Here is a 12722-nt window from a genome sequence, read left to right as displayed (position 1 = left end):
AAAAAAAAAAAAAAAAAAAAAAAAAAAAAAGGCCTGATGTTAACTTATCTTTCCACAGGTCTCAACTCATCCGAGCCTTAAAACTATCCCTTGAGCTCACAAGGGCTTGCATTATTTTCTTCATTTGCTAGAAAACTAAGCCAGTGACGGGAAGAAATCTCTGTGCCCCCAAAGCTGGAGGGCTGGCAGGTTGGTTGTCTGTCTTAGATGAGTCACCTCTACTGTCTGGTCCTGCCTCCAGGATGGGATGGCCCAGCCAGGGGAGGGTAATGGGGGGCAGGAGCGGGGGTGAGGGGGAGCTCCGTGTAGCCACAGTTCAATTCTTTGGCTTTAGAGAGCAGAGACTTCTTGCTGGATCCTGGAGCACCAGTAAAGGCCCGGCCCGGAACCTCAGGGCTAGGTGAGACAGAGCCCTGGGCCTCACTGACTCAGAACCCACCTTGGGGGAGGCCAGGGATGTGCTGGGGGGCTCTGGGGACTTGGATGTGCTGCGGCATGCCCCAATCTGGGGAGACGGGGGCAAGAGGCTCTGGGGTCATCTGGGGCTGGCCATGCCCTTAATCCCCCTCAACCCACTTCAAGAACGAGACAGCAGCCTTACGCTGGGAGTAAGAGGGAACAAATGCAGGGACTCATTCATGGCCATGCTCTCAGAGGGCAGTGGATGCAGAAACGCTGGCTACCCGTCCTTCCAGGGGCATCTGGAGGGAGAAGAGGCCAGGTCAGTGGCCATGATTGCTTCAGAAATTACATCTCTGGGAATTACACCACAGCCGAAGCTCACCCAGGGCCATCTCTCCCTGCTGCTGGGGTGCCCGAGGAGGAAAGGGTTCTGGGGATATGGGGCAGCAGGAACCTGGAGCTCTGTCCCAAGAAGAAAGCATGGCCAGGGACAGGGGCCCATGAGGGGCAGGAAACCCCTCCCTAAGAGTGTGCCCCTGGGAGAGAAGGGCGGGGTGCCACCCACAAATGCAGGTGGCAGGAATGCACCCATACCTGCCCACTGATGGCTGAGGCTTTCTCTGCAGTGAGACAGGCTGCATCAGAGCATCCATACTCCCACTCAGCCAAGTGGAGGGCAGGGAGAGTGAGTTGGTCTGTAGCCAGGGCTAGTGACCCTCTTCCTATTAAGGTCAGGTGACTTCAATGCCACCCCTCTGGGGGGGGGGGGCGGTCTCAGTGACATGGCCAGTCCATCACCACACGTGGGCCCTCTGCCATCCCCGGGCATCCTGTTCCCTTGGTGATACAGAGGGGCTCCTGGGAGGGGCAGGGCAGAGACAGGCTCAGAGACGGGTGTAGGCTGCCTGGGGATCCTTCTCTGGCCGAGACCCTGGAGCCCTCTCTGAAAAGCACCCAGGGGCCAGCTCCTCTGCTGATCTTGGGAAGGACCCTGCTTTCTTTCCCATGTCTCCTCAGGGTCAGGCAGGTAAAGTTCAGGCTCCCCCTGCTTAACTAGACTCTTCTGCCAGGAAATGAACTTCTCAACACAAGGGTGAGTGGGCGGGGTTTCCCGCTACCTGGAGGGGAGGCTGGGACCCAGCCGGCAGAAACTGTCAGGACCTGCTGCTGAGAGTCACTGGGAATGTCCGTCTGCAGAGAGCATGCCTCTCTCTTCCTGTACTTGGGCACTCTCTCGAAGCAACCTGGCCTTCTTGAGTCTGGCACAGGTGGCAGCTGCAGGACCAGGGCTGGAGGACACAGACTCCTCTGGGACTCTGCTGTGGGCACAGTGGAGACTTTGCCCTGACAGGGCACTGCCCAAGGAGGTGCCTTTTTCCTGCCTGACCTGAGTGGAAAAACCTGAATAGAGCCAGACCATGGAAAGGTCTCTGTCACATTCAGGGCAGGGGGGCAGCAGGATGGGGAGAGAACCTGCGTCTGGGACAAAGTTCATATTCTTAGAAATGCCTGAACCCTGGCTCCTGAAGGCTTTCTCCAGCCTGTCCTGGGGAGAGGCCACAGGGAGGCCTGGAGGCTGGCCTCCTCATGTCTGGTGACCCTGTGCTAAGAACTGCAGAGCCAGACCTGACCTCGCAAGGCTCACTGAGTCTATCCTCACCCTCCTCTTTCCAGACCTCAGGGAGTGGGACTCAGCCATGACCTCAGAGGGCTCATGAGGGACCCAGAGCTCCTCCAGCCCAGGCTGTGGCCGTGCTCTCAGGGGCCAGTGTCCTCACGAAGGCACAGTGGCACTGTAAGACCAGAATGTCCATGCAGGACATCCTGGCCTTACCATGCCCTCCCTGGGAACCTGCCTTGTCAATGATTCCATGGGGTGGGGGGAGGGGAGGAGGGGGAGGGGGTGGGAGCAACAGTTCCCCCCCAGGCTCTTTTCTCTGGATACTTCTCCAGGGATGCACCCACCTCTGGAGTTCACAAAGGCTCAGATAATGGATGTGTGCTCTCATCCTCTACCGACTATTTTGACAGTGACTCCCTTAGATACGTGACAAGCTGATTCAGGCCGATGAGTAGTGGCCGCCGTCATGGTGTGACATGGGGAAAATATCCCAATGTCACATCTGTGCTCAGTGGGAAAAGTGCTGCAATTGATTGGTAATGTCTGTCATGGGTGATTGATTAGTAATGTCTGTCATGGGTGAAGGACTGGAGTGGTGGTATAGCTGCTGTTTTGTCTTCTCTGATATTGCATTGTGGACGTTTAGAAGCACTTTCACATGCGATGCCTCATTTGATTAGAACATGGGTCTAGGGATGATGCAGATCATTATTCATTTATGAAGGGAGACATCAGGAGCATTGAAGTCAAATGTGCCTTTTTCTAAGTCACCCACAGGAATCAGGGCCAGAGCCAGGGCGAGGCCCGATGTCCTGAGTCTGAGGTCAGTACCGGGGAGACACTAGCTTGGGGAACGCTGGAGATCAACCTGCCAAGGTGTTCGTGAGTCTCTGGGAAAAGAGCGCTTGGTAAATCTTCCCCGGGCTTGAAATTTGCTATTCTGTATGCATATGTATAGGGTGCTGGCAGGAACAGAGCGTGTGGAAGGGCATGCGCTGCCCACGCTGGAGCAGACGGCCCCTCTGGTTGCTGGTAACTTTAAACATGGCAGGCCTGCCTCCGACTTGCCCCAATTTCATCACATCGGCAAGGCACCCCGGGAAGAGAAAAGGGACCATTTCAGGGAGATGCATTGTGGACGTTTAGAAGCACTTTCACATGCGATGCCTCATTTGATTAGAACATGGGTCTAGGGATGATGCAGATCATTATTCATTTATGAAGGGAGACATCAGGAGCATTGAAGTCAAATGTGCCTTTTTCTAAGTCACCCACAGGAATCAGGGCCAGAGCCAGGGCGAGGCCCGATGTCCTGAGTCTGAGGTCAGTACCGGGGAGACACTAGCTTGGGGAACGCTGGAGATCAACCTGCCAAGGTGTTCGTGAGTCTCTGGGAAAAGAGCGCTTGGTAAATCTTCCCCGGGCTTGAAATTTGCTATTCTGTATGCATATGTATAGGGTGCTGGCAGGAACAGAGCGTGTGGAAGGGCATGCGCTGCCCACGCTGGAGCAGACGGCCCCTCTGGTTGCTGGTAACTTTAAACATGGCAGGCCTGCCTCCGACTTGCCCCAATTTCATCACATCGGCAAGGCACCCCGGGAAGAGAAAAGGGACCATTTCAGGGAGCCACTCTAGAGCTCTTCAGTTACCATGGAAACTCACCCTTGGAAACTGCTTCAATTTCAGGGAAATAGCTACAAACAATAATAAGCATAAATGAAAAATGGTACACCGTTCCTTCAAAATTGTACTTGTTATTGGATTTCGTCGGGTTTTAGGATCTGAACGGCAGGCTCATATCCGTGAGCACAGAGGAAAGCAGACATCTCTGCCTGGCTGCCGGCCTAATGACATAGCCCACATCCTCCCTCCCACCTCCCTAATCAAGTTTCTGGATGTGACCTCCGGGGAGGCATTCATCAGAGGAGCTCATGTCTGAACTGTGGGAGGAAGGAGGATGTGCCTCGCAAAAAACAAACATTTGCTGAGCAGACTGGAAGGCAGCACGGAGCCATGTGGAGGGAACATGGGCGAGGGAGTGATGTCGCTGTGCAGGCTTTCCTCAACTGACATGGACATTCGCCTGGGCCTCGGCTAGAAAGCCTTTAAGAAATCAGGTGGCGGGAATAATAGCTGAGCGGGGAATCTCCGTTCTGACCTGTTTTCAAGGACTCTCGGGGTTGGAAAGGGCCTTATAAAGACGACCAGGTCCAGCTCCTTCCCCTATGTGATGCTTCTATTCTCTTGGCTACATCCTCACCTGATGATTCCTGAGTTCGTGCTTGGACTTTTCTAAGAGTTATACCGTTTTTCCTGACACTGAGCTGGAATCTAACTCCCTGTAGCTTCTACTCCCGAACAATCAGCCTTGTGGCGATGCTGGCCCTGCAGCCTCCTGCGGTCATTCCCCTGGCCCTTCGGTGTTTTCCATGGGGCAGACGCTAGTGGGCCTCTCGCGGCTGTTCTCAGAGCTCTCAAAGGAGACAGGAAGTCTCTGTTGCTAACTGCGGGCTCCTGAATCATACTTAAAAAACCACTGTGCCTATGCAGGCCTGTACTCTTTCAGATCACCTCATTTATCCTGATACCCGCTCTTGGAAAGCAGCTAAGGAAGGCAGGGGGGAAAAGTTATACCTAGGGCCCACTGTACTATCTGTCAGAGAACCCCACTGCATAGGTGAGTAAAAACGAGGTACAGAGAAGGTGGCTGCCCTGCCCATGATCACCCAGAGAGATGGCAAGGCCTGGACAAGAGCACCAGCATTCTGCTCCTAGTCTCCGAACCTCCCATAGGAAGGCCACTGAGCCTTAGGCACCCAAGTTCTGAGCCCCATGACCTGAGATTGGGGGTCCCAGGGGTCATTTTCAATGACAGCCTACCCTGGGACATCTGCTGAATCCTGCCAAGAACCTCCTCTGAAATGGGGAAGGCAGCCCAGTGATCAGGGAGACTGACACCCCCCCCTCCCCCCCAGAGAAGAGCATTTTGTTATCCGGAGTCTCCAGGGCAAGGATCTGATGTGTAACAGTGAAAGCCCCTTGGGGCTAGACTGCCATATGGAAACTTACAGCAAAAAGCCACAAATATATCACCCAATCCTCCCAGATTCTTTCACCCGCTCAGGCAGGCTCCGGCTGAAAGGAAATGCCTTGCCCCTGAAGGAAGGAGCTTGGCCTTTCCCAACAGAGCAGCAAGGAAGCCACCTCCCCACAGACACCAGGGAACAGAGGCAGCGAGGCACTTGCAGGCAAGGAGGGGGCGAGGGGAGAGGAGGGCCTGAGGCCTTTTGCCGGCGTGTGGGGCTGACTCACCAGGCTGTGCATGATGCGCACGCCATCGGGGTTCACCGTGAGCGCCTCCTTGTACAGCTGCTTGGCCTCCTCCAAGCTGCCCTTCATCTCGGCCAGCCGGCCCCGCATGTAGAGTACCGAGTGCGAGGTGGGGAAGAGGCTTGCTGCCTCCTGGATGCAGAAACCGGCTTCCTTGAGGTGCTGCTGCTCCATGAACAGCTCAGCTGCAAAACCAGAAGGACAGGGGGAGGTGAGAGTGTGGAAAAGTCAGAGGCAGTGGCCCCTCTGAGGGAACCGGTCTAGGTGATGGGAACCATCTTCATGAGCCAGCACAGGACAGGTTCCCTCTGAGTGCTCCCTGTGTCAGGCACTGTGCTCTGTGCTCCACACAGACTGTCTCAGCCAGTGCTCACAAAGCCCTGCCTGAGTGCTCCCTGTGTCAGGCACTGTGCTCTGTGCTCTGTGCTCCACACGGACTGTCTCAGCCAGTGCTCACAAAGCCCTGTAGAGCAAGCCCTTTCATTGCTCCGCTTCAGGGAGGAGGAAGCTGAGGCACAGAGAGGGCAGGGAACTCGCCTGAGGCTGCAGGGAGAGTAAGTTAGGAGCCAGGGTTTGCATCGGGCCCTGGACTTCAGAGCCCACAGGGGCACAAGGGCATCTCCTGGAGTTCGGCGATGCTCAGATGACTGACTGTCTCCAGTGCCTTTCACACTTGCTCATTGTGTCTGGGGTAGGGGATGGAGGCAGAAGTGGTGGCTCTCCTCCAGCTCTCAGTGTCCGGGGAGGGGGGCTGACAGTGCCCACCGAGGGAGAGTTCAGTGATCCTGCCAAGGATGGGCTGGGCAGGCAAGGAGGAGAGAGGCCCAGGGAGCCCCTGTGAAGGGGCAGAGCTGGGCTCCACTCAGGAGAGTAACAGCTACCGAGCAGCCGGCGCGGCCTGAGAGCTGACTGTGGGCCAAGGCCCGACTGTGTGAGCATCTCCTCTCATTAATCCTCACAAGTCTGGAAGGGAGGCAGTGCTCTCAGGAGCCCCACGTTAACAAAGTAGGCTGACAGAGGGAGGACCTCACCCCCATCCCTCGATGGGCAGGGGCCAGGCAGGGCTGGGCCCCCAGCAGCTCCTGGCCTCCCTCCGGGGGACTTTCTTCCACACGAAGAAGAGGACACACGCACAATTTGCCCCACAACCACTTTGCCTTTGTCCCCGGATCAGTGGAAAATGGGGCCGATTCTTCAATCTCTGTCCAGCCCACATAAATGCACATTTCAAACCCTCCTGCGCAGGCACACACCCACAGCAGGTGCTTGCAGCAACACAGCTCTCTTAGGTTGCAGCATGGCCTCCGGGCCCACCCAGGCCTCACGCAGCCCTGGACCCAGCTGCCCCTCCTGAGGCTGGTGCCGGTGCACAGATGGGAGCACAGAAGGGAGGCAGAGCCTGGCTGTTCCTAGCAAAGGCTGGGGCTGAGGTTACACAAGTTCAGTTTAGGGCTGGGGTGGGTTGGATAACAGACATCCCAGAAGGAAGCTCCCAGAAGGAGGCGGAAAACCCGGGCTCAGGCACCCCATCTTCCTGCTCCGACAAGAAGCAGGAAGGAGGCCTAACCAAGGCCGGGACTGCAGCACACAGCACTTGGGTGCTTGGGAAGAATGTTGCCTGAGGCTCATTGTGTAATCGCGTAGCTTGCCGCTTCCTAAAATACTACAGGGGCTTTCTCAGCAAGGTACTCTTTCTTCAGTGGAGATGAGAATTTGGGAGAATGAGAATTAATTAAACACAGGAGCCAGGCTCCCATGATGAGGCGAGAAAGAGAACTGCAGGCTCTTGTTCCCTGAACTGGAGATTCCCAAGACAGAAAACTTGGGGAGGTGAGCCCAGGAAGGGCTGGCCCAGGGGGCAGGGGTTTGGCTCTCTCATCCTTGGCTCTGCTGCTGTGTTCCCTTCTGGGGCTGCAGCCTGGAGCTCTGAGCAGGCTGCCTTCCCAGCTAAGTGTCCGATGTGCTACGATTGCGTCCTGTGGTGTGCCTGGCCTTCCCACGAGGAGAAAGAGTGAAGCCACCAAACCACTGGAGTGGCCCGGGCAGTGGAGTGACAAGTGCCAACTCTGAGTGTTCCAGGGCCTCAGAAGGGGTCAGGCCCGCTATGCTGGTGTGGTCAGGGGAGTCTTCTGGCTGTGGCAACATTTGAGCTAAGGCCTGAAGGCCCAGGGGCACTTGGACTGGCAGAGAGGAGAAGGGGGGCTGTGCTAACCTGGAGGGCCAGCTCCACTGTGGCAGAAGTCCCCGGAGTCACAAAGAGGGAGAAGCAGAAGGAAGTGTGCGGTGTGAGTGCCGGGGGTGGGAAGGCCTCCTGCACCAGCCCACCTGGTGGCTTCCTCCCTGGCCAGGAGCTCAGCTCTGAGGCTGGCTCCCCGCTCCCCTAGACCTTGCTCCAGCAGGCCCGCCAGGCCCGGTCCACCTGGCCACCTGGTCTTGGCACGGCTCATTAAGCTGTTTACAACTTGCCGCCCTGTCTCCTGAGCTTCATCTCTGGAGGCTGTCCCTGGTCCCTCCCTTGGGGATTCCTCAGTGTCTTGACATCAACAGATTTCAATGACAGGATCCCCGCCTCCTTTCTTCCTTGGGGCCCTGGGCCTCGTCAGGCTGGCCGTACACCAGAAAGCATGTCCTGGAAAATAGGTAGGGCTGCTTTGCTCCAATGGACTTCATTACCAGTCAGGCAGGAAACCAGATGACACAGAACAGAGCCAGAGAAGCGAGGTCTCCCTCAGGGCCTTGCAGACAGCCCCTGGCAGGCCCAGCCTCCAGGGCGGGGCCTCGGACCTGCAGACAGGCTCACAGGTCTGGGGGCTGCAGTGTACCCCTTCGTCCTACACTGTCCCTGGGCAGTTTTACCAAATAGGCAGTCACATGGCACTGTGCCCACCCTTGCCCTGTTCCTCTACCCCCAGGCCCTGGCTGCCAGGGCCCCGAGGTGCCCACATGCACCCCGGCCTCCCCTGGCCAGAGCCCGATGAGCACTCACTGGTACTGAATTTTCCTTGAATTCTCATAGTTGTGTCATCCCCCCAGGAAGCAGGGGCCCTCAGTGTCAGAGGGCCCTCTCCGAGCCTCTCAGTTCCTTTTCTCTCTCCTTACTCTGTTTTTCTCACTTCTCCCATCTTCCTCTCTGCCTGCTTTTGAACCTCCTGTCTTGCCTGTCTGCCTCGGCTTTTCTTCCTCTTCCCTCCATCTCTCTCCACCCGCCCCGCTCTGTGCTTTCTCTTGGCAGACTCCAAATGGAAAACATCTGTTCCCTGGAGCTTTGCAACAGTCCCTTTTATTATTTTTTCTAAGGCATCCTGCTAACCCTGCACCCAGAGCTGGCTTCAGGCTTCCTGCCATTCCTGCCAATGCTGAGGCCTCATCCCCCGAGGCTGGGGGATGGACTCGCTCTTCGTGGACTATTTGCACATCCTGGTCATGAGCTGCGGAGCTGGGTGAGGGAGGCCCAGGACCTCGCCTAGGCCTTTTAGGGGCCTTCTCATGGGAGATAGAGACCCTCTGAGAGAGCTCAGAAAGGACAGAGCCCCCCCCCCCCCAAAGCAGGAGAGAAGTAAAGGTTAGGCCCTAAAAAGAATCCACCTTAGCCCCGGGGAGTCACCAAAACTGCCCCTAAAGGCAATAAGCATCTTCCCCATGGAGCAGATGCAGGAGTTTCAACACCCAGAACAAAGGCTGCGGGGGAGCGGGGGGGAGGAGGGATGAGGGAGGAATGGAAGAGAAGGCGAGAAGACCCTGGAGATAACAGAGAATCCTAAGGTCTAAAGGGATTTGGGGTTGGTCTGAGACCCTCCGCCCCTAGGACCCAGAGACAGTCACGATGTGCCTCAGCCACAAGGGAATGAAGACTGCAGGGGCCTGGGCTCCCCGATTTCCTGTCCCTCGGCCCTGACTCCGGGTTCTGAGAGCACTCTCCTCACTAACTCAGGACCTTGCAAGGAGTGAATGACAGACAGAGAGGCGGGAAGAAGAAAAAACCGGAACAAGGGAAGAGAGGACTTGGGAAGAAGGTACAGAAGGCAGGAGGGAGTGGGTGGTGGGAGCTGGGAAAAGAGGAGAGAGTGAAGGAAGATAAAGAAAGGCACGAGGAGAAATGAGGATGGTGGCAATGCGGGATCAAGGGTAAGACAGCTTCTTCCTTGACTATACTTTTATAACAAATATGACCTTTACACACAGCCCTGGTTGTCCCACTCCAGTTCCCCAGCTGCCAGCTGGGGTAGCTTCCACCTGCAGGGCCACCTAAAGAGCTAGGGCACCAGTGCCCAGGCAGTGTGAATTGGCCATTTGGGAGCTGAGATGTGGGCCAACTTCCCCCAACCCAGGGAAAGCCAATGGCCACCTGTGAGCCCCTAGACCTCCAGGCAAGGGAACTCTCCCTCCATCCATCTGCCTCTCTCTAGCACAGTTAGTTCCCGAGACTGAGCAGCAGTGAGAGAGGGAGGTGGGCCATCTTGCTCTCCTGAAAGTACCGCCAGATATGCAGGATCCTGGAGCATCTATAGGGCTGGTGCTTCTCCTATTCTCACACAGACCTGCTGCCAGAGGCAACATTCCTGAAATCCACCTCTCAAGTGGAGACCCTTCTCACATCAGACTGGAATGGGAAAACAGGGGGGTAGGGGAGGGGAGGACAATCAGAATAGGGAGATCAAGGACGCAACATTTCCCAACCGAAGAGGGGGGTTAATGACGGAACTTACTGCCAACACAGACTGGGATGCAGTTTATCTTGAACCAAACCAGGGAGATTAGCTCAGTCCAAAATGATAAAGGGGGATATTTTCCCTTCCTGCAAAATTGCTGCAGCTGCTGGAATCATTAGGTGGTGGGTGGTGGTGCTGATGTCAATACTCTTAGCTCAGGTCAGGTGAGGGGAAGGGCAGTAGTTAGGGAGAAGTTACTGCCGTGGTGATCTGCTCTTGGCAGCCCTTCATCCAATAGGTGCTCAGCACATGCTTGTTGGCAATGATGGTGGCCAGGGAGGGGAGAGGGCTCATGGGATGCAGATGGCTCCAGAATTCTCCCATGTGCAGAATGGAAGATCTAGGACAAGTTCTCATTTCCCCTCTGGCCGTGGCAGCTGTCCACCAGTCTAGTCCCCCTTTCTTCTATAGTGACAGATCCCCTGATTTTTAATGGGGCATATGAATAATGACATTTCCCACAGTGCTTTGCAGCTAGGAGTGGGGTCATGTGACTAAGTTCTGACCAATGGGGTTGTAACGGGAAGTGGTGTGTGCAAATTCCAGGATATGTCCTTAAGGAAGGGGGTGTTCCCTTCTCCCACTCTTCCCAGTTATGCCTTGGAATGTGGATGTGGTGGCGAGCCATGTGGGATCACCGGAATAAGAGTGACTCAGGGAGAGCAGAGCTGCCATCCCAGACAAGGCTGCACCTCTGAGCTGCTGCGTGAGAAAAGGAAGCGTCCACCCTGTGGAAGCCACTGCATTGGTCACACAGACCCAGACCTGTCTCCTATGCCACACTGCCCATCCTTGCAGGCACCACGTTCAGAGTACTCAGATTTTGTTCTCAGAGTTCGCTGTGGGCTGAATGTCTAGGATAATGCCCAGGAAAGGAAGGCTAATGTGCCAACCGTTGAAGAGCATGTGTTTATAGCAATATCCCCACATTTAATGATAGGCTTCAGGAACGCTTGTAACCTTCCTTGGAGTTACCAGAACATTCTGGCGCCCCTAGCACAAAGGAGCATATCTGCGACATTTTCGTTTGCTGATGACTGTAAACAAGACACCTCATTTAAACGAAAGGCCACGGAGCCCCTGGAATGGGTCACGGTGTTACTGACTCGGTCCCTGAAGTTGATGAGGCCCTCAGCGTACCTCGCCAGAGCCCCGATGGCTCCGTATCTTAGAAGAAAACAGGGCAATATTTGCCTAAGAGGAGGCCTTGTCTATGATTCCCTTTTGTTTTTCAATATTCTTTGTCCTACTTAAAATGCAAGTAGTTGACCGTGGAGCACAGCCCCTACACATCCCTGGCATCCCGGCGGACCCTGATATAGTAACTGGGGCAATATTTGCATTATTAAAATGCTTCCCTGTCTAGCCTTTCTGTGAATCCTGGTCCAACAACTTTTTTTTTCCAGATTCAGAAGCTGCGGTGGGGAGAGTGGAGGCGTCCTGCATACTAATGTGTCCACATGTGAACTCCACGCAGCAGGAAACCTTAGATTCCCTGTTAAGCACAGTCTAACTCTAACTTGCCAAACCCACATGTCCCAGGAACTGATTATCTACTTTGGGTCTCTTTTCCATCTTCCCTCGGGGGCTACGGGCACCACCTCCCGGGTAGAGAGGGGGCAGGTAGGAGGGTAATGGGGAGACAGGTGAGGAGCTTCGCTTGGGCAGATCTCAAACAAGGAGGCATGTGGGCCTGGCTCATTTTCAGGATTCCACTTACTCTATCCCCTTCTTCTCTATTCTGTGGCTGCTGCCATTTTATCTCAGGCACATCTCCGGCCTTGACCCTCTCTTTTTACTCTACTCCACCTTTCACACCACCGTCATTAAATTTTCCATCAGTCCAGTGAGTCACTCCTTGGCATTCCTTCGTCAAGCACCAAGGACGGTCACTGTTGGTGGTGCCATGCTGTCTCCAGGTCCACAACCGCCGCGGGTGAGACAGAAGTCAGACACCATTTCCTGAGCACCTACTATGTGCCAGACACTGTGCTAACTGCCTTACCCAGGACAGGCAGGACTGAGCTGGCATTAGAACCCAGCTCTTTGCAACTCTTCCTCCCCAACACGGACCCTCAAACTCCATGGTGGCAATCGTGCCGATTAGCTGTCAAGGGGGATTGTCTCCTAAATGGCAACCCTAGCTCCCCAACACGGACCCTCAAACTCCATGGTGGCAATCATGTCTCCTAAATGGCAACCCTATTGTTAACCAGCCCTCTGCTTTCAATGAACTTTACACCAGACCTGCCTTTCCTGGGGGCCGCTATACCTCACCCCTTCTCTAGCTATTCCCTGAGCTCTGGGGGCCTGAGCCTGACTAGTTTGACTCAGGAGAAGCTGGGCAGGAAGAAGGGATGGGGCCTGCTGTTGAGTCTAAAACTATCCTCTGTGTGGCCTTTCCTCCAATCCTCTCCCATTGTATTTGCTGCCAGAGAACCTCTCCCAGATAGGCAGGCGCTGTCCCCATTTGGCAGAGAGGAAACCCATGACCAGACAGATTAAGTGACTTCTCCTGGGCCAAGCCAAGGAAAAACAGCTGGAACGAGAGCCCCGGGTTGCCAGGCCTGAGGGAGGCCCATGTGAGCCTTGTCAGGGGTCCCTACCACCCGTATTCCCTTCTCTAGGGCAGGATACAGCTGAGGCCCTGGGGGCTTCT

At 55.4% G+C, this 12722-nt stretch overlaps 1 protein-coding gene across 5 annotated transcripts in view; it reads right to left on the bottom strand.

The window, feature by feature from the left end:
• Positions 1–12722, bottom strand: part of TTC7A (tetratricopeptide repeat domain 7A) — a 108707-nt gene that overhangs the window by 8285 nt on the left and 87700 nt on the right. For all 5 annotated transcript variants that reach the window (XM_005864794.2, XM_014538475.1, XM_014538478.1 and 2 more), the window contains one exon: positions 5337–5539. In XM_005864794.2, coding sequence (XP_005864856.1) covers positions 5337–5539 — 203 coding nt within the window. The remainder of the gene's footprint in view (positions 1–5336; positions 5540–12722) is intronic.

Source organism: Myotis brandtii, unplaced genomic scaffold, assembly GCF_000412655.1.
Source record: "Myotis brandtii unplaced genomic scaffold, ASM41265v1 scaffold191, whole genome shotgun sequence".
Taxonomy (NCBI): Eukaryota; Metazoa; Chordata; class Mammalia; order Chiroptera; family Vespertilionidae; genus Myotis; species Myotis brandtii.
This window is presented reverse-complemented; position numbering and strand designations above follow the sequence as displayed.